The sequence below is a fragment of the Peromyscus leucopus genome, chromosome 6, assembly GCF_004664715.2.
Source record: "Peromyscus leucopus breed LL Stock chromosome 6, UCI_PerLeu_2.1, whole genome shotgun sequence".
Taxonomy (NCBI): Eukaryota; Metazoa; Chordata; class Mammalia; order Rodentia; family Cricetidae; genus Peromyscus; species Peromyscus leucopus.
The window spans coordinates 16,066,939-16,088,447 of record NC_051068.1 but is presented as its reverse complement, the minus strand read 5'-3'; the positions used below and the strand labels follow the sequence as shown (position 1 = coordinate 16,088,447).

General features: G+C 43.6%; 1 protein-coding gene across 2 annotated transcripts in view; it reads left to right on the top strand.

The window, feature by feature from the left end:
* Positions 1-15,607: 15,607 nt before the first annotated feature.
* Positions 15,608-21,509, top strand: part of Dcun1d1 (defective in cullin neddylation 1 domain containing 1) — a 38,226-nt gene continuing 32,324 nt past the window's right edge. The window contains exon 1 of one of the 2 annotated variants that reach the window (XM_037206540.1): positions 15,608-15,712. Coding sequence is in view for 1 of the 2 variants with exons in the window: in XM_028858513.2 (XP_028714346.1) it covers positions 20,288-20,290 (3 nt within the window). In the remaining variant the exon portion in view is untranslated. Of the gene's footprint in view, positions 15,713-20,202; positions 20,291-21,509 lie in introns of those variants that run through there. The other variant, XM_028858513.2, reaches the window with a different exon arrangement.

Here is a 21,509-nt window from a genome sequence, read left to right as displayed (position 1 = left end):
TACTTGCAGTGTTGATAACAACACTTGGCACTTCTGTTGTTCCTTTCATCAGAGGATCTCAAGAAACACTCCTAGAAATTCACACAGGGCTTAAAACTCTCAGGAAGACAGGAAAAATGTAGTTCAAACTATGTGCAAGAGGAGAAAAGATGGAGGTCTCCAAATGCTTTGCTTTGTGTCTGTATTAGATACTTCTCTATTTCTGTAATGAAATGCCATGACCAGGACAACTTAAAAAGGAAGGTTGTAAGGGTCTTACAGTTTCCGAGGGTTAGAGGCCATGACCATCCTGGTGAGGAGCATGGCAGCAGGCAGGCAGGAATGGTTGCAGGCAAAATAGCCGAGAGCTCATAGTTTGATTAGCAAGCAAGATGCAGAGAGTGAGTACTGGAATTGTGTGTGTGTGTGTGGGGGGGGTCTTTGGAAACCTCAAAGACCAACCCCAGCAACACACCTTCTCTAACAAGGACACACCTAATCCTTCCCAAACAGTTTCACTAACCAGAGATCAAGCATTCACATCTATGATATGAGCCTAGGGGCACCTTTCTCATTTGATCTACCACAGTGCCCAATGCGGGGAAGAAACCCTTGGTCATGGCTCCACTCCTGCTGAACACCCTTTTGCTCACACTTTCTCAGGGTGCAGCCATGATAGTAGACTTTTAAGTCCTACCAGGCACCCTGGCAGCCCTGCTCATAGCTCTCAATCCATAGGCTGAGTGGAAGCATCTTGCCCTTTTTCCAGGACCCTGAGATGTCTCTGAGGACACTATTCATTCTGGGCTATGGGATTACCAGATTATCCTCATCACCAGATATTTGTCTCACAGCTTCTGGAATTAGAATGCCTTAGTTCCATAATTTTCTATGATGTGTTACCAAGATATGCACTCTTCTCTTAAACCCACAAGCCTCAGCAATGATGTAAATACCTTCTTTCCCTTATACTTCAAGTAATGGTTAACTCAATTATTAATACATACCAACCCTCATTACTGCTTTATTAAGTCTTTAGATTAGATTAGAAATATTTTTCGAGGAGTTAGGTAGTGTAGCTCAGTAAGAGAGTATGTGGTTAGCCCGTGTAAGGTCCTGGGATTATTCCCTAGTGCAAACTCTGACTTAATTACACTACTTCATAAGCTAATAAAAACATTTTTAAAAAAGGACCTTGAATGGTAGTACACAGCAGGGGGACAAAACACTTTCCCCAAAAGACAATCTCATCAGCAGACATGAGACACTCCCTGTGAGTGTGAGCTGCAGATCAAGGAGGTCCTAGAGACTTCCAAATCAGCACACGTTATTGTCATTGCTCTTGGTTGCCCACCAGAACTAGATGGTAAAAGCCTAGAGTTGAAGGTAGCACACATTTTGGTTTCAGGACAGGGAAATTCATCTGGAAATGATCAGAAAACCTCCTCCCTACTGGCTAGCTTTCATAAGGCCAGAAGGTACTGGGGGGAAAAAAAATCATGGTCTTACCCAGAGCTGGACTTTGTATGCCACAACACTAATTTCCAGACAAGATCTGCCTGTTGATGTAACAGAAGCATGAAGATTTATAGGGGTGGCAATGATTAGAAGGGTAGTCATTTTGTTTGTTTGTTTGTTTGGTTGGTTTTGTTTTTTTTTTTTTGTTTTGTTTTGTTTTTCACTAGAGTTAAGGCCTGTCCTACACAAGAGAATCCATGCCTGGTACTGTGTCTTAGGGTTTCTCTTACTATTATTATAAAACACCATGACCAAATCCAAGTTGGGAAAAAAAGGGTTTGTTTCATCTTATAGCTTGTCTCCCATCCCAGCCAGGGAACTCAGGGCAGGAACTCAAGGGAGGAAGCTAGAAGCAGGAGCTGATGCAGATGCCATGGAGGGGTGCTGCTTACCGGTTTGCTCCTCCTGACTTGTTCAGTTTGTTTTCTTATACACCCCAAGACCACCTGCCTAGGGGTAGACCTGCCTCCACACATCAGTTATTAATCAAGAAAACGCCCTGTAGACTTGCCTGCAGGCCAATCCTATGGAGACATTCTCTTGATTAAGATTCCTTCTTCCCAGGTGACCCTAGCTTCTGTCTAGTTGACATAAAACCCAGCCAGCACATACTGTAAAGGTGGACAAATCATACTGTAAAGGTGGACAAAATGCTATGTATGGCTGGGAAGTCAAAAGCTCTAGGGGAAAACTTACTACTTTTGTTCTGCTAAATAGCCATATTGTCAAACTACCTTTTAATATTTCTGATTATACCCATAGATTTGTGCTGCTCTCAGCCTCTGTGAGAGTATTTTAAAGTGGGCGACAGTTAATGCAGGGACTCATAACTTGTCAGAGTGCTGAGAATAAGTGACTGAGTGATCAGTCCTAAATGGATCATTTATATCAACTCTGTCCCACAAGGCTCAAAGAACATCAAGAAGAGAAGGAGGGGAAAGCCTAAGAGCTAAAGGATAGGGAAAATTGTGTAAAATTCTGCCTTCTAGACATAACTTGACAGCTGCATTCATGAACGCACCATACCTGTAGATACCTGCACAAGATAAGACAGTGAAAAGAACAGCATGGGCAGGGAAGGGCTCCTGAGGCCGCTCCACTAGCTGAGAAACTATTGGCAGTTGATAGCTGCTCGGGAGGGAGCGTCTGTCTTTGGAAAAGTGTGTTTGCTGATAAATTGCCCATGTTCCAGTGGATGGCTCCATGCTCAGGTACATGCAGGCAGCATTAATGGACACATTGGGTTGAGAGGAGGATGAGGATGAAAAAGATGAGGAGATGATAATGAAGTTGAGAAGATGTGTGGGGAAGGGGGTCCAGAGAGAGTTCAAATGGGAAGAGGGGGTAGATATAATCAAAATCCATTGTACACATATACAATTCTCAAAGAATGAAAATATTTGAAATTAAATAAATGCACGGAATAATCTTCTACCCAGCCAGTTCTATGTCCACCAGCAGTTAAGCACTATTGTTTCCTGTGTATCCTGGCACTTCGTTACACTCACAGAACAAGTAGCATGGAGTCTTACTCCCCCCACTCACAGAAAAAGTACTATTCTACACAGCCCTTCTGATGAGTATGTAATAGGGTCTTACTGGGATTCTCTTCTCCTTTTCCTTGGTGACTAATGAGGAATACTTTTTCATATGTCTATTAGCCATTCAGGTACCTCTCTTGGTGAAATGTCTATTCAACTCTTGTCCATTTAAAGGTTGAGTCTCTGACCTTTTGCCTGCAAGAATTCTTTACCCATTCTGGGCATCCTTTATCTAACAGGATTGGCAAATGTTTCCTGTGGTCTGTGACTCATCTTTTCATTGTGTTACTGCTGTCTTTGGAAGTGTAATTTTTTTTTTTAAATTTTGGTAAGTCATTTTCTTTGATAAATTGTGATTCTGTGTCATTTCTAAGAGATTACCAAACCATGAATGTTCTTCTGTTTTCTTCTAGTGTTTTATAGATTTAGCTCTTACCTTCAACCTATGATACATATTTAATTTAATTATTTTAGCACAGCACAAAGAAACGTCAAACTGACTCTTTGAAATTTCCACTATGAAATTCAACAGCAACATTGGTTGAGTATTATTTCCCCCACTGAGTTGCCTGGATTCTTTTGTTGAAAATCAATTAAACATGAATGTAGAGGTTTATTAGGGAGTTCTCATGTCTGTCTTTATGCTATTACTATAATGTTTGGGTTACTCCAGCTTCATTAGTAAGGTCCACAATGGGGACATGTAAGTCACTGAACTTGGTTTTAGTTTTTCCAAGTTGTGTTGCTATTATAGGTCCTTTGAATTTTCATATAAACCTTTCATAGATTCAGCTTATTAATTCCTATAAATCCTACTAAGATCTTAGTAGGAACTGCACTGAGCCAGAAAATTAATTTGGGGGTGTGTGTGCTGTGCCAGCAGCATCGCATGTTCATGAATGTGGGATAACATTGGCTTACATCACCCTTAACTTCTAGCAATGTTTTATAATTGTCAAATGTATAAACCTTGCACTTGGTTTGTTAAATTTATTCCTAAGTACTTTAATATATAGAGTTGTTCTATTAGTACTTTTTCTCTAGAGAATCTTAATAAACTAGCCTTAACTATATTATTGCAGCCATGGGAACTAGACTAATAGAAATTGTGATACTAGACATACTGGTCTTCTTGCTATTTTAGGGAGAAGCATTCAGGTTTTTGGTTTTGTTTTGTTTTGTTCACTGGTAAGTACGATGTTGGTGGTAGGATCTTTCTTCATGCATTTTGTGAGGTGTGGAATTTCCTTTTACTACCAGTTTCCTGAGAAAAGTACCTGTGATGGCTAATCTTGGTTGTCAAGTTGAATACATTTGGAATCAACCAAAAACACAAGCAGCTGGCACACCATGAGGGGCTTTCGTGATTGAATCATTTGAGGTGAGAAGACCTATCCCACTTCTGGTACCACTATCAGTACTAGTCAGGGTTTTCCAGAGGACTAGAACTAACTGAATACACACAAATGGGGGTTGGGGGTTATTGGAGTGGCTCACAGGCAAGTTCAACAATGGCTGACTCCCAAAGGAAAGGCCAATAATCCAGTTGTTCAGTTTACAAGGCTGGATGTCTTAGTTGCCCTTCATTCTGTGCTGAAATCCCTACGAAGTAGGCTCTAATGCCCCAAAGTAATGCCTCAGCAGCCTGATAGATGACCTTGCCAGTGAGAGACAGGATAAGCAGATAGAACCCAAAAGCTTCCTCCTTCCATGTCCTTCTATGTGGCCCAGATTTAGGGTGGTTCCTCTTATCCCAAATGATCCAATAAAGAAAGTTCCTCAGATGCATGGCCAGTTGCTTGTGTTTTAGTTGATTTTAGATGGACAACAGAGATTAGCCATCACATATAAATCTACTGTGTGGACATTCTAGATTTAATATGGAAGCTTGATCAAGTTTTTAAAAGTGTCAAAAGTTTGAATTATTAGTTGGTTGAAGCACTTGTCAAAAGATGGCCTACTAAATAGGAGCTGGAGATGCCTAATATCCCTTGGTTTAGTGTTGATGAAGGGTTTGAAAGCTCTGGAAAACTACAGTGACAAAGTGGATATGATGTGTGAAACCTTACCCTCCACAATGAGAAGGCCCTTCACTAATCTTATAAGACCCAAAATGGTGAGAGGGGCACCAGCATATCTGAAGAGCTTTTGGTGGCTCTTTTCCTTGTGCTGGATCTTAGAGTTGGAGATGCTGGTACTCAATTGGATGAATTAAATATGTATGATGGGTTAATTGGGCCCCAGAGTGGCAGGGACCAGGTGGCAGCATTGAATTGTTAAAAACAAGATGACTATAGTTATCATTATAGGCAGCACAAAGTGGTATTTATGGTGGCATGATTCATATGGACCTTTGGTATTGGCTGATCAGTCATGGTGTTTCCAGGAATTAAACAGACCAGTCCACTACATTTTTATTTAATTTGTATAAGTAGAAAAATTTTGGAACAAATGAAAAAGGCTATCCTGGATCATAGTAAGAGGAAATTTGGCCTGTAAACCAATTGCCAGATGAGCCAATGTGCAGACCCAAAACTCCTTAAGTGAAGGGATGGCCAGTCTACCTGAGGAAGGACCTTGCTAAAATACTTAAGAGTTTTGTTGTTAGCCAGATGGTGGTGGCACTTGCCTTTAATCCAAGAACTTGGGAGGCAGAGGCAGGAAGATCTCTGTTAAGTTCAAGGCCAGCCTGGTCTACAGAGTGAGTTCCAGGACAGCTGGAATTAATTAGAAGCTGGCAGAATTCCCACATTGGTTCTCTGTCCTGTGGAGTGAAGTAAGGGCTATGATTGGAAAGGTCCAATGGAGTTTTCTCTACTAGGGAAGACAGTGAACCAAAGATTATATTGAACCTGGAGGAATTGTAGAAATTAGTGCCACATAAAGGACTTGAAAGATGCAGGGATGGTGGTTCCCACCTCATCTCCTTTCAACTCTCCAACTGGCCGGTACAAGACACAAACGGATCGTGGAGAATGACAGCTGATTATCACAAACTTAATCAAATAGTAACTCTAACTGCAGCTGCTGTACCAGATGTGGTATCCTTACTTGAGCAAATTAACACGTCTCCAGGTATATGATATGCAGCAATTGATCTAGCAAATGCCTTTATCTTAGTATTGTCTCTAAGGACCACCAGAAACAATTTGCTTTATACCTTTATAGTTTTACTTCAAGGGTATAATAACTCTTCATCCCTGTGCCATAACATAGCTTGAAGATAGTTATGGTCTCTGTCTCTTCCACAAAATATCACACTGGTCCACTATACTGATGACATTATGCTGATTGGACCAAATGAGCAGGAGGTAGTAAGCACTTTGGACTTGTTGGTAACACATATGAGGATCAGAGGATGGGAATAAATCCAACCATAATTCAAGAGCCTTCAACCTCAGTGAAATTCTTTGTCCAGTGGTGTGGTGCATGCAGATATTCCTTCTAAGGTGAAGGATGAGTTACTGCATTTGGCCCCTCCCACTACCAAGAAAGACACAACAGTTAGGCCTATTTGGATACTGGAGACAGCACATTCCACATTTGGATGTGGAATAAACCAAATGACTCAAAGTTGCTAGCTTTGTGTGGGGCCTGGAACAGAAGGCTCTTCAACAGGTCCAGCCTGCTGTGATCACTTGGACAAGCAGATCCAGTGGTACTTGAGGTGGCAGTGGCAGATAGGGATGCTGTTTGGAGCTTTTAGCAGGACCCCATAGGTGAATCACAGAAGAGACCTTTGGGATTTGGAAAAAACCTCTTATCGTCATCTGGAAACAACTATCCCCCCTTTGAGAGACAGCTCTTGGGCCTTAGCATAAACTGAATGTTTGCCAATGGGCCACCAAGTTATTAAGCAAGATGAGCTGGGTATTATCTGGCCCACCAATCATAAAGTAGGATATACACATCAGAAACCCATTATTAAACTGAAGTAGTGTATATGTGATCTTAAGGGCACGAGAAAGTTACATGAATCTATTGCCCAAATGCTTACTGTTTAACACTCTAGAGGTGGTGGGGTGTAGCTAGAGTTTTTCTGGTTCTGCCTGGCCCACGGGCTGAGCATAAAAGTAAGAGCTAGACAATGGTAGGCCTGAGCTAATGGCCAAGCAGTTTAAATAATATAAGCATCTGTATGTTTATTTTATAAGTGGGCTATGGGACTGCCGGGGCTTGGAGGGACCCAGAGAGAAAAACTCTAGCTGCAGTGGGGCCTGGAAGAACGGAGCCAAGAAATGAGGCAGACTAAAGTCTCATACAATAGCCAACTTTATTCAGAACATCAACCGATTTTTACTTTAAGGGTAAAGAGTAAAATGTACACTCACAAGGGCAAGCTGCACATGGTGTGGATAACCTGCATGCATTAAAAACATGATTTTCCAAGAGGCATGTAAACAAATAACAATAGTCAGTTGTAATGAATAATCTGAAGTAAACTCACTCCTATCTTCTACACCTTGGAGGGGCTTGAAAGCATAATACAAGAACAATTCCATGTTTTAAAGAAATTGAGGTCACAAGTCTCTCTTGTCTTGTTTTCTTGGAGTTTTCTCAAAGCACTCAGAAATTATATTCTTGGACTATGTTCCAACACCTATGGGGTCTACTCCTGTTATAATGCCTTCTGCTCCCAAGCATGCATCTAGAGCTTCAGGGGATGTGGCCTATGATCAGTTGACTGAGGGGGGGGAAAGGCTAGGGTCTGTTTTACTGATGGTTCTGCATCCTATGCTGGCACCAGTTAGAGGTGGACAACTGCACTATTACAAACCATTTCTGGGACAACCCTAAAAGATACCAGTGAAGAGAAACCTCCACAATGGGCAGAACTTCAGGCAGTATACATGGTCATACATTCCTCTTGGAAGGGAAAATGGCCAGATGTGCGATTGTTTACTGATTCATGGGTTGTAGTCAATGGACTGGCTGGTGGATGGCCAGTGACTTGGAAAGAGCATGAATGGGGAACTGTGAGAAAGAAAGACATCTGGGGAAGCAGCACATAGATCTCTCTAAATGGGCAAAGGATGTGAAGATAAGTGTGTTCCATTTAAATGCTCATCAAAAGGTGACTTCAATTGAGGAATTCAGTAATTAAGTGGATAGGATGACCCCTTCTGTGGACAGTCAGCCTCTTTTCCCAGCCACCCCTGTCATTGTCCAGTGGGCCATGAACAAAGTGGCCATGGTGGCAGAGATGGGAATTATGCATGAACTCAACAACATGGACTTCCACTCACCAAGACTCACCTGGCTACAGCTGCTGCTGAGTGCCAACTCTGCCAACACCAGAGACCAACACTGAGCCCTAGATATGGTACCATTTCCGGGGTGACCAGCCAGCAACCTGGCTGCAGGTTGACTACATTGGACCACTTCCTCTGTGGAAAGGACAACACTTTGTCCTTACTGGAGTAGATACTTGTTCTGGTTGTGAATTTGTCTTTACTGCAAGTAATGCTTCTGCTAAAACCACCATCTGTGGACTTGGAGAATTTTTGTCCACTGTCATGGTGTTCTACACAACATTGTTTCCAACCAAGGAATTCACAGCCAGAGTCCCCCACCATCCTGAAGCAGACGGCTTGATACAACAGTGGGATGACTTTTTGAAAACACAGTTACAGTACCATTTAGGTGGCAGTAGCCTGGAGGGCTGTGGCAGGGTTCTCAAGAAGGCTGTATATGCTTTGAATCAACATCCAATATACAGTATAGTTTCCCTTCTAGTCAGGATTCACAGGGTCCAGGACTCCAGGGGTGGAAATGGGAGTCACTCCACTCACTATCACCTCCAGTGACCTATTAGGAAAATTTTGCTCCTTGTTTCTATGGCCTGAAGTTTGGATGGCCTGGAAGTTTAGTTCCAGGGTGAGCACTCCTGCCAGAAGACACAATAAATATTCCATTGAACTGGAAGCTCAGACTTACCCCTGGTCACTTTGGGATTCTGATGCCCTCAAACCAACAGGCTTAAAAGGGAATATCAGTGTTAAGGTGAGGTGATTGATCCAGACTACCACGGGGAAACTGGATTCTTTTCCACAAAGAAGGTAAGATTATGTCTATAATGAAGGAGGTCCATTAGGGAGTCTATCTTGGTGTTACAATATCCTGAGATTAAAGTCAATGGGAAACTTCAACAATGCAATCTAAGCTAGCTGCCAGAGAACTCAGACCCTAAAGGAATGAAGGTATGGGTCACTCTTCTAAGGTCCAAGACCTGGTGAGGTATATTACACACACACACACACACACACACACACACACACACACACACACCATATATTTGTGTTTTTTCTTTCCTCTGTTTCTTTATAATGTAATGTAACAATTCATACAATATCAATGGGTGTTATATTTAAGTTATGAGACATTCAAAGAACGTCCCTCAAGGGATATTGCCACCTATTCTAAAATATATAATTCACTCTCAGATATACATGGGATACTTCGTGGGTGTTCATGGGAATTACATCATGTTAGGTGTAATTATGACCTGATTATTGTTTCCACTTGTAAATTAGGCATGGCACAACGAAGTGTGACAAATTGACAAGGGGTGGACTTGTGACAGCTAAGTTTGGTTTTCAGCTTGACTTCATTTGCAATCAATTAAAACACAAGCAGTTGGAAATGCTTCTGAAGACATTTTCTTTATTGAATAATTTGAGGTGAGAAGACCCACCCTAAATCTGGGCCACACCTTCTGCTGGCAGCCTATACAGAAAGACATGGAAGAAGGAAGCTCTTGCTTTTTGCCTGTTGGCCCTCACTCTTACTGGCAAATTCCTCTTTCTTGTGGCCACGGCGTTACTTTGTTGCCATTCAAACACACTTTGTCAGGATTTCAACACAGACTGAGCTGAGACATCAAATCTCATGAACCCATCAACCACTAGATATGGGTGATATTTTATTTGTACTGAAATGTGATTTTATTCGTATGTTAATAAATAAAGTTGCCTGGGGGTCAGAGCTAATAGCAAGCCATAGCAGAAGTCTGGCAGTGGTAGCACAGGCCCTTAATCCCGATCACATGACAGGCAGATCTCTGTGTGTTCAAGGATACAGCCAGCATGGAGACACACACCTTTAATCTCAATACCAACCATAGAAGACCTGAAGGTCTGTATAGATGGGCAGTGACGAGGAGGTCATGTGGTTGGGTTCACAACCAATGAGAAGGTAGAACAGAAAGTCAATAAATAGGACAAACACACAGGAAGTAGGTCTCTTGAGGAGAGGTAGGACAGCAGCAGCAGTGAAGGGTAAAGTTTTTAGTCTCAGCTCTTAGCTATTGCTCTGACCTCTTGGCTTTTAATTCTGTATTTGGCTCCGTGTTTCTTATTTAATTCATCTACAACTAGATCCTTGGCCTTTCGACAGAAAAGAGACAGCCAGACTAGCTACGCCATAGCCTATAAGCCACCCTAATAAATTTCTTTCAATATATTCACATATATTTATAAATATTCTTTCCATCAGTTCTATTCCTCTACAGAACTCTAATACAGATACCATGAATGGGTGTTGGATTTTATTAAATGCTGTTTCTGCATGATTTGATTCTGTTAAAATCATACACGACTTTAGTTGATTTTCAATGATAAAATCAACTTTGAATTTCTGGATACTTGGTCATACTGTGTAAATATTTTTGTATAGTATTTGATTCAATATGCCAAGTTTTTGTGAGTGCTGGGCATTCAGTTTAAGGCCTCAGTAAAGACAAATGTCTATCACCAGTAGCTACCCTCCGAGCTGCTTGCTATTTCCCAGAGGATCTTACTATATCCCTTGGCTGGTCTGGAACTTGTGATTCGCCTGTCTGAACCTTCCAAGTACTAAAGTTCAAGAATGTATCATCATGGCCAGCCTCCTAATACTTTTGAAGTATTTTTTGCATGTATATTTAAAAGGGATGTTAGTTTTCAGTTTTATTTCATGATTTGTCTTTTCATTTTGGAGTCAGAATCTTGGCTCATAGAATGGCAGCATGCTTCCACAGACATGTAAGTGGAATTTTCATTGTTATAATTTATAAATTGTAATGTTTCAATTTCTGTGAGTCAAACCATCACCATCACCATCATCATCATCATCATCATCATCATCATCATCATCATCTGGTGCTTGGATCGAACCTAGCATGCTAGAGTGTCCTGTATGACTGAACCCTCATCTCAGCCAACTCCCAAGTTACCATTAAGGAAATAGCAAGATCTCAGTCACTAACTAGTCTGACCACCATCTAATTGGTGCAACATGTCTAGAGTCTTATACTGTCCTGCTGCAGACAAGAGCAGAGGCAGATGATATGCCAGGACTTATGTACCTCAGCATCAGCTCCATTGACTAGACAGGAGAGGCGTGTGCTGCCTCCTACTTTTCTTCCATATCATGGAGTGGTTAAAAAACTTCCTGAGTTGTCACTGGCCATTGTCACCACAGCTTATCTTGAGATCACATTCTCCTGAGATTTGGGGGAGATGTGTAATAAAGGTACACAGATATTTATGAACAACCAATATAACTGTGCTGTTTAGTATCTCTAGATGCCAAGAGCCAATCAGCTGTCAGAAGAATCTATGTGTCAACCTGGTGTTTCAAGAGATCAGACTGTCTAGTCAATGTTGCTTTCATCATGTATCCACAATACTTGTTATGATCATGACTTATCTGGGTTATCGTTTAGTTTGTGAAGTGCAGTGCTATAAAAGTATAATGCAATGGAAAGGAACTGCTTCTTTCCAAATTAATTGATCTCATATGTAATTCATTAAGTTACTTTCAGTTTTTGAAAACAAAACAAAAATCATCTCAGTTTGATATTCACTGCTGTTCATTTTTCAAACCTCAATTCACATGTCACCTCTTCTAGAATGAGCAGCCACTACTTGTCATGTTGTGCTATGTGTACTGTCTCCTTTACCCTTCACACAAGGGTAGAGGATCTTTATCTTTACAGATAAAGACCCTGGGGGCCCAGAGAGGTTAGGGAATAGACCATTATCACCTCTATAGTATAATGACCAGTTGGTTTAAGCACAAATTCAGGTAACTCAGGCTAGCCTCTCCTGTTGCCAAACTAGCCCTCTGATTGCTGGGTACTCCCTGCCCCAGCACTTGCATAGTTTTCTCAGAGACCTTACCTCTCACAGATTCCATATGGCTTGACACAGAACTCCTGGTTGAGTAGCTTGGGAAGGCCTGCCAGAACTGTGTGACTGGTTCTATTTTGTATTTCTAGCATTCTAAAGTGTAGTGGCACACGGGTATTCTGTATGTACTGTAAACAACTATACTTCCAGGAACTTGGACATAGAAGGAAACCAAGTTTTTATTCAATATAAACTTGTGCTACCAGTCAGGGGAACTGAGCCTCAAAGAAGGAAGGTAACATTTGCCCAGTCATACAGTGATAAAGTAGAACATGCTTTCCACCCATGACTATTTCTTGTAACCCTCAGACTTTAGTTCAGAAGTTGCAAAGCTGATGCCATACAACAGTTTGTAAGTTGTTAAAAAAAAAAAAAAAAAAAAAAAAAAAAAAGGAAAAAAAGACCAAAAAACTAAGGGATCTGAACTTAAGATATCAGAGGCACTGTGGAAAATTCTAATCACTGACTTTATACCTATCAAAGCTGTTTATTAGTTCTGGAGATCACCCCCTACCTGAAATAAACCAAGGCCTCTCTCAGACCCCAAATCAGCCAACTTAACTCCTTGCTCAGTGCTAGTAAACTAAGAGCCTGAGATGTGAGGAATAAAATTCACTCAGGTGTGCAGCCCAGCCCAGCTGCACAGACAAGCATAGCATTCTCCTGCTTCACAGCTATGCCCTTCCTCTGCAAGCTGATCCTGTGGACGAAGAATAAATATAATCTCTCTCTCAACCCCTCCCACTGGCTGCTCCTTCCAGCTAGGCCTGACCTGCTGGTTGTGCTGTCAGCCCCCACACCCCAGAGCTCACCAGGCCTGCCCAGCCCAGGCCTCCTTTCCTCCCCACTCAACACCCACCCCAACCCACCCCATCTGTGGTCAAGGTTAGCAAAAAAGCCATGGGACCTCTTTTAGAGCGGTGCAGAAAACAAAAGCGAAGACGACCTCCAAACACCAAATCCTCTAAAATTCATGTTTGGGGCCATCCTAGGAAGCTGTGTCACAGCCTTTACTCACCTCGCTGCAGGTCAGTTCAAAGCTGCTGCATCACATTTCATCCATAAGGAATTCAGCCCACTCATTTCCTTGCTCAGCTGTCCTAAAAGCTTCTCCCTAGTCTTTCACACTACATCAAAACAGTCGGACTTTGCCTCTTGGCTTCTCCATTAACAGTCCTTCTTTCTGTATAGACATGTCCTCAAGATGATCATGTTATAATATGAGCATTTTGATATTTTTGTTATTCTCATTCATTTAGGCTAACCTGACTCTGATATTTGTATTTTCTCAGCTTTCTAATATTTGCAAAGAAAATTTTCTCTCGAAACTCTTCTCATTCATCTTAAATAATTTCTTTGAAATTATTACCCACTGTGATGGAGCCAAGGCATTCAAGGTCAAGCTCAGTAACAGGGAGGCGCGCTCAAAATTAAAATGTAAAAAGAGGGCTGGAAATGTAGCTCCATGTAGAGGGCTTGCTTGTTTGGTATACACAGACCTGGGCTCAATTCCCAATACCTCAAAATAAGTTTTGTTTATGCGGTGTTCCTAAATTGCTATACATATTAAAAACATGTATTCAAGGTCTACATATAGATTCACATACACAAACACATTTGAGACAGACTCTCCTATAGCCCAGGCTGTCCTAGACTAAGCATACAGGCAGCGATGATAAACATTTAACTCTTCTGCCTCTACCTGAGTGCTGGTATTAGAAGGTATGTCACCATACCTAGTTTATGATTGTTGGGGGAATGAACCAGAGCTTTGTGCAATGGTGGGCAAGCGTTCACTACCTGAGCTACACCTCTAGCTCTGAGATGTTTATTTCTAAGATTATATTTTATTTCTCTCTTGTCCAAAGTCTGCTCCAATTGAACTACCTTAACTTTCCAAGTGCTAAATTTCTGTGCTTTCTATTGGCTATACATAAATATTCCAGGTTTACTTTGATTTCTGTTTATTTTTTGAAGGTTAAGAACTTTGGGGCTGGAGAGATGGCTCAGTGATTAAGAGCACTGGATGCTCTTCCTGAGAACCTAGGTTCACTTCCCAGCACCCACATGATAGCTAACAATTGTCCGTTAACTCCAGTCCCAGGAGATTCAACACCTATTGTTAACCTCTAAGGGTACTACATGCACATGGTACACAGACATACTTGAAGGCAAACACCCGTACATATAAAATAAAAATTTAAAAACTCAATAATAATTTTTGAAAGAATACTAACCTCCCTGATTGTTTCAGTATATGTTTCAGGCCAACTACTGCCCAGGCCTGAGCTGCCCAAAATTAGGGCTGCTCCCACAAACAGCAACTGGGCTGAAAAAGCAGTTGTTTTGAATCAGGATGCACTGAAGGCATGAATACTCACCTAACACAAATCCTACCTGGAAAACAGAATATAAAACATCTCAATAATACTTCACATTGAATATATATTTGGGTTAAATGAGGTGTTAAATAATAGATGATGTCTTTTAAAAAACTTAAATGTTGCCTGGTGGTGGTGCATGTCTTTAATTCTAGCACCTAGGAGGCACAGGCAGGTGGATCTCTACAAGTTCAAGGCCAGACTGATCTACAAAGGAGTTCCAGGACAGCCAGAACTGCAACACAGAAAAATCTTGTCTGGAAAAACCAAGAAACAAAACAAAACAAAAGCCAACCAAGCAATCAACCAAAAAAACCTTTAAATGTCACTATGAGAAAATTTAAAAGTTTCCCATTTGCCTACACTGTGGCATTAGTCAGCAGGCAGTAGTGGCCTGTGAATGTCACACACTCAAGAGTGAAAGGTGAGAATGATTATATTTCCTTGAATTTTTTCTTTCTTTTGTTTTGTGAAATAGAGTCTCAATAGTGTGGCTCATGCTGGCCTGGAACTCAAGATCCATCTGCCTCAGTCTCCCCATGCTGGGATTACAGGTGTGTAAACCTGGCAATTTCCCTGACTTGGGGGACAGTTCACTAGCAATGAATCAAACAGGATTTTTGTGAATTTTATTACAAATCGACACAATATTTTTATTTGTACTTGAGACTCCCAAGCCCTAGAAAGGCAGCTTTATACTCCACATTCTATCCGTTTGATAAAGACAGGGCAGCGCTAAGAATTCAGTGCAGTATCTGTCTGTGTCTGGTAGAAGATGCCTGAGGAAGGAATCTGAAAAGTCAGGGGCCACCAGCGGTGCCCTGTGGACTCATGTCAGAGGCTGTGTTCTCCCCATTGATTCATTCATTGAAACTGAAGAGTTGTTCAGGATGAACACCTGAGGGATCACATCTAGGAAGGACTCAGCCTACTTGGGTGGAGAGGTAGGTGCACTCTGGGACAGTAGGACATTGTGACATCAGCAGTGATGGTCTCTGAATTTCCTATTGCTGACCCACCCAGTCCACGCTGCTACTTGCTGCAAGCCCATTCCTCTACCATGCGTGTGAAACAGCTCAAATCAGCAGATCCACATGGACCTTGAGGTGACAGGCTGGCTCTGGTGAATATTCCTCTTTTCTATTTAGAAGGTGACCTACCGCAGTATTACATGTTTGTTGTGAAGTGGATAATGATGCCGAATTCCCTGAGGTTTTCCCTTTGTCCTGATTAAGGATTCCTCTTCGAATGGTTCAGAATGTGGAGGAAAGAGTCCCAGGCAGTCATTCCTTCAGCTTCACTGGTAACGTTTACTGGGGCAGGGGACAGCAAAGGCTTTTATTTCTAAGCACTCTCTCATAATTTTGGTGTGAATTGGGGCCCATGGCCCCCATAGAGTTCCTGTGGGCCATAAGGCCTAATCCTTAAAAAGCCCTTAAAAGTTATATTTTAGAGGCTGAGGGTACAGTACAGAGGCACAGGTGTGAGCATGTATAAGGCCTTGAGTTCAATTCCCAGCACACACAGACATAAACATGGTATAATTCTGCATCAATAAGCTCTGCATGTTACTTTACTCAGGCTAAAATATGGTGTAACAAATTCTTTACACATTAAATAAGTAAGCCTGGGCTCAATAAGCACATTTTATGTAAATGCAGGACTAAATGGCACCCACCTAAGTTATGCGTGAGAGGCTGGTAGCTACATATCTCAGACTTGTGCCTCGGAACTGAAGCTGGACTGTACATTTCATTTTAACTAAATGAACTATCAGAAATGCTAGCAATCTGTCTTTTCAGAGTTCTTCTCTTTCTGCCAATCACAGATTCTAAAATTATAGACTCTTTGGTTTTACATGTTTCTCTAAACAGAGATGCAATGATTTTTATCAGTGAATATTTACCTTAACATGAAAAATATAAGCTTTTGCACCAACATTTTCCAAACTGGTTTACCTTGGAATGTCACCTTTCTACAAATACTATGTCATTATAGCTATGGGTGTACAAAGAATGTGTGTATGCATGTACACAAGGTTGGATTTCAGCTAGGTGTTTTCATCTTATTTCTTTTTACTGAGCCAAAATTCCTGCTAAAAGTAGTTTTTAAAATTATGTATTTGAGGGGCCAGAGAGATAGTGCAGTAGGTAAGGGAGGCTGCTACCTAAACACAGGGACCTGAGTTCAGATTCCAGCATCCACATACAAAGACATGCCAGCCTGTAACCCCACTGGTGGGGTGGGGGTGAGCTGAGATAGGAGGATCACTGGAGGTTGCTGGAAGCTAGCCTAGCTTCAGGTTCATTAAGAGACCCTGCCTCAAAAAAGTGAGGCAGAGTGAGGCATAGAGTAATATAGCAGGACATCTGATTTCCTCAGTGGTCTCCACATGTGTGCAAAGGTATGTGTACATCCGCAAACATACTACACACACATAACTTTATCTGAAAAAAAAAAAAACTAAAGCATTTGAAACAACATATTAATGAATACCTTTTGTTAATCAAATACTGTAATTTATACTTTATCTTCAAGAACCTGCCATTTAAAAAAATAGCCAGAACAAGTTTCACAAATATGCTTATCTCACACAATAATAATGATTAATATTCTCCATTTCACATTCAGTTCTGTAACCTGGAAATGTAGTGATGTGTACCATTGCTATTGCATTTACCATATGACCATGTGTATAATATGCATCTGCCAAGGAACATGAATATCTTATTACAATAAAAATTGTATGGACACATTATTATAACTTCTTTTGAGACAGGCTCTCACTGTGTAGCCCTGGCTGAGCTGGAACTTGCTATGTATACTGACCTGGCCTTCACTTGCATCTGCCTAACAAGTACTGGAATTAAAAGCATGTGCCACCACACCTGGTCCAGTTATTGCTGTAAGTGTTTTTTTGTAAGTTTTTTAAGGGCAGGGCAAACATTCTACCACTGAGCTGTATACCCACAATCCTATGCAGTCTTAAGACCCACAGAGAGCTATCTGATTATTTTCCTTTAATTTATCTAACTGCTACTCCCCCCACCTTGTGTGAGTGTGAGTGTGTGTGTGTGTGTGTGTGTGTCACACACACAGACGGTGGGGGGGGGTGTCAGCTTTTCACCCAACACTAAAAACTCAAAGTAGGGTAAAACACTTGCCTCAATAAGCATGAGGACTTGAGTTCAAACTCCCAGAAGGTATGGAAAAGTAGGGCACATAGTTCATGTGTCTGTAATCCCACTACCTCTACAGGGAGATGAAAGGTGGTGGACACTGGAGAATCCCCGGAGTTCAAGGGTTAGTCAGTCTGGCAATATGAGGTGGAAAACAACAGGAACCCCACTTTAAACAATGTTGAAGGCGCATGACACCTGAGCTTGTCCTCTGACCTCCAGACAAATGCCATGCATCACTGACCCCACATACAAACAAAACAAACAAAATTACCTCAAAGATGTACATGATCAGGTCTTTACCCTTGCCAGAGACAAAATATTATCAGATGATGTCTTAAATCTAACAGTATACAGTAGGGGTCATAGAAATGTAAAACGAGATGCCCCAATTGTGGAAGTCCAGAGTAAGAAAGAAACTGTGGTAGTTTAGAGAACACATTATAAGTGGATTGTCTGAGTTTAAGTCATAGCTCTATTATTTGCTGTGCAACCTTAGGCATATTACTTACCCACTCTGTGCTTCGGTACTCCCTACAAATGGGCATAGCTTAGACCTAAAGTTTTGCATGAGTCTCATGGGCTTAGACAGTACGATACACAGGGAACCCTCACTCATGTTGGCTAGTGTGCCAGGGACAAAGTAAGACCAAGCCAGGAAATATGAAGTATATCATGCTTAGCAGGCAAACATTGAAATCTGAGCTGCATTTGTGTGGAGGGCTATGACAAAGGCAGTGGGAAGACAAGCAGAGAAAACCCTCAGACTCCAGAGAGGCTCACGTTAGGATAGTTCTTGGAGACCGCTGAGGAAGAGATTCCGGTCTGCTTTGCAGACAGACAACTCTGGGACAGAAGGAAAAGTATAGAGAAGATGGGATGAGAGACACATATCTTAGGCAGCTCAGCCTGGGCTACATGGTCAGACCCCACCATCTCAAAAGGGGCTGGAGGAAACAACTGATAGAGATAATGGACTCTTGGCTAAGGGACAGAAGTAGAAGGCAGGTTGTTTAGGTGATAAAACTGGCAAGCTTAGACTAAGGGAAATGAGGTTGAGCCATTGTGGATGGTTCTGATATTTAGCTTGAATGATGAAAAAGCAGCGGGGGGGAAAGGAGGTTTGGGGTAGGTTTTGGCTTTGGGGGTCTGTGGAATGAGTAGAATTAGTGTTTAGGACACACCATGCAGAGCGTCAGTAAAGATTTTGGACTCACTGGGGATATGAACAGGAGTCTAGGAAGTACAATAATGAAGAGATTCGGGCTTGGTTCTGGAAAGCGCATCACTGAAAAGCCAGAGTTTAGCTAGCAAAGAAGTATGGTCAGAGGAGGGGAGACTAGAAGCAAGTAAAATCATGGAAAATGATGGAAATTCCAGGAGGAGGTGTTTAAATGCAGGAGAGAAAGAGGTCAAGTGGAACTAAGAATCGTCCCTTGGAACTGGCACTTTGGAAAGAGCTTTAAGAAACCTACAAGCTACCGCTGCAATAATGTCTGATGGAGTGCAGCAAGAGACAGAGTCGTCTTCGTTAATATTTTAGGTTGCCAGGTTGAGTTCCTAGAGAACATCCACAGGTGTGACCCAGTTTCACACTTGCTACACGTTATTTTCTTAGGGCCTCGCAAGAAGTTAGCCACATCAGCGTACGTATGCTGATGTTGGAAAGAATGAATGAGTGACAGGTCTGTAGCGCCAAAGATCTGCTTCTGTAGGGCTCTGGGAGCTCCCAACACGTGGCTAGTTCTAAGCAGTAGTAGGAGGCCTTAAGGAGTTACAGTTGTCTTAGTAGAAACTAAGTACATTTGTCTTAGTAGAAACTAACTTCCAGGGCTGATCTGGTGTCTGTGCTGAAGGGAGCCCCATATTGGTGATGAAGATGCGGATGGTACTGTTGGGTGATATACACAAACATGGGCAATCTTGGACAGCTTTTTAAAGCGCCGAACTTGCTGTTTTATTTCCTTCCTCTGCAGGGAGCACTGTATTTCTTTCTCCTTGCAGCACACACGCGTCCTCCGGATCGCAGCTCAGAAGCCCGGCTAGGTCGAGCTTGGACAGTCCACCATGACAGTGACTCTAGGTGCAATAGTCTGCCGGATTCTTCCCCAAACTTACCCGGGAACTCTGCCGTGGAGCTATTAGGAGCGCACGGCGGACAGGACGCGGCCGTGATCGCGGCGCCCGGAGTGGGGGCGCAGACAGGGCCCCGCCGCCCCGCGTGCCGACGCGCCGGCCGGCGCCCCGCTCGTGCTCGCAGTCGCCCGCCGCGCGGGGCTCGGCGCATGGCCTCAGCCCCGGCGGCCGGGTCGCCCGGCTGCTCGCGCCACGGATGCCGGCAGGCCAGGCCGCCCACCCCGGGGCCCGCGCCCTCCGCCTCCCGCGGCCCGGCCGCTCCGCGGGCCGCCGCACTGCGCATGAGCGGGAGCCCGGCGAGCCCGTGAGAGGCGCCGCCGCCGCCGCCGCCGTCCATTCGCTGCGGAGCCGGAGAGGAGGGGAGAGGTCCGGAGGACACCAACATGGTGAGGCACCGCGGCGCCGTGCCGCCCGGCTCGGGCCCCCAGCCCGGCCGCGCTCCGCTACCCCTGCTCGGCCGGCGCCCGCCTCGGCCTGTCCCTTCCCGGCGCCGCCGCTACGCGAGGGCCGGGCAGCGGAGCGCGGCGGGGCCTAGTCGCCGGAGCGGGGCCGGGCGCCGGGCGCGGAGGCGTTGGGGGACGGCCCGCGCCCCATTGTGCGGCCGGGCGGCGCCTGGGCAGCGGGCCCGGCGCTGCCTGGTCCCGGCCGGGCCCCTCGGTGCTGGCGGCCCTGGCGAGCCGGCGTCGGCCTTCCCGGTCCGCGCTGGCGCCGGGCGCCCGGGAGTTGAGGCGGCTCGGCAGAGGCTCGGTCCCAGCGAGAGGACTGGGAGGCTCCGGGCTGCGGACGGAAGTGCAGCCGGGGGACCCGAGACCTGCTGCCTTCCGAGCGTCTGCTCTATTTGCTTGGGGTGGGAGGAGTAATTGCTTTATTATAGCAGTTAGGGACCATTTGTGGTTCTTAAAAAACAGTTTGTCAAGTTGCTCCCCTCCTGGTTTTTGTTTGGGTGAGAAAAAGTCACGGAAGCTGGAGGACGCTGTAGTGAGCTGACTCCTTTGTCATTAAGTACCTGGCGCTGCTGGACACTGTTTTTCAGTTTGGAAGTATACAGTCACACCTTGTTGGAGTGTGACCAGGCAGGCTGCTGGGTGAATAGTAGAGGTGATAGGGTTCTGTCGCTCCGGAGAGCAGAAGGGCCTCTTTGGGGAGGAGGGTGTGCTCCAGTCTTCAGTTGTGGGGGGTTGTTTTTTCACTCAGTGACACTTAAGTGGCCCCAGCCCCCAGCTGCTTTGGTCTCATGTGTGGATTATGTGGTTTGGTCCCACATATTAAAGATTTCTCTTCTGTGCTAAATTCTTAAAACTTTGTATTTGTAAGAAAGCTTTCCTGTAAAGTACAGGATTAGTGTTTGGATTGAGAGTACAGTGTACATTCAAAGACCCAACAGAGAGTCTGCAGTTTCTTCTTGGACAGGCCTTGGACATTACCCCCGAACCCCTAAGAGTTTCCACCCTCTTACTGAGGTGCTTGTAGCAGCTGAGTTAATGAAGTGCGGGTCTCTGATGACATTTATCATCGCGGTGTGTGTATGCACCTTCCAACAACCTACATCGGAGTCTCCTCGAATCCAGTGCCTGCCAATGCTCTTCGGGAATGTAGGATTCATGC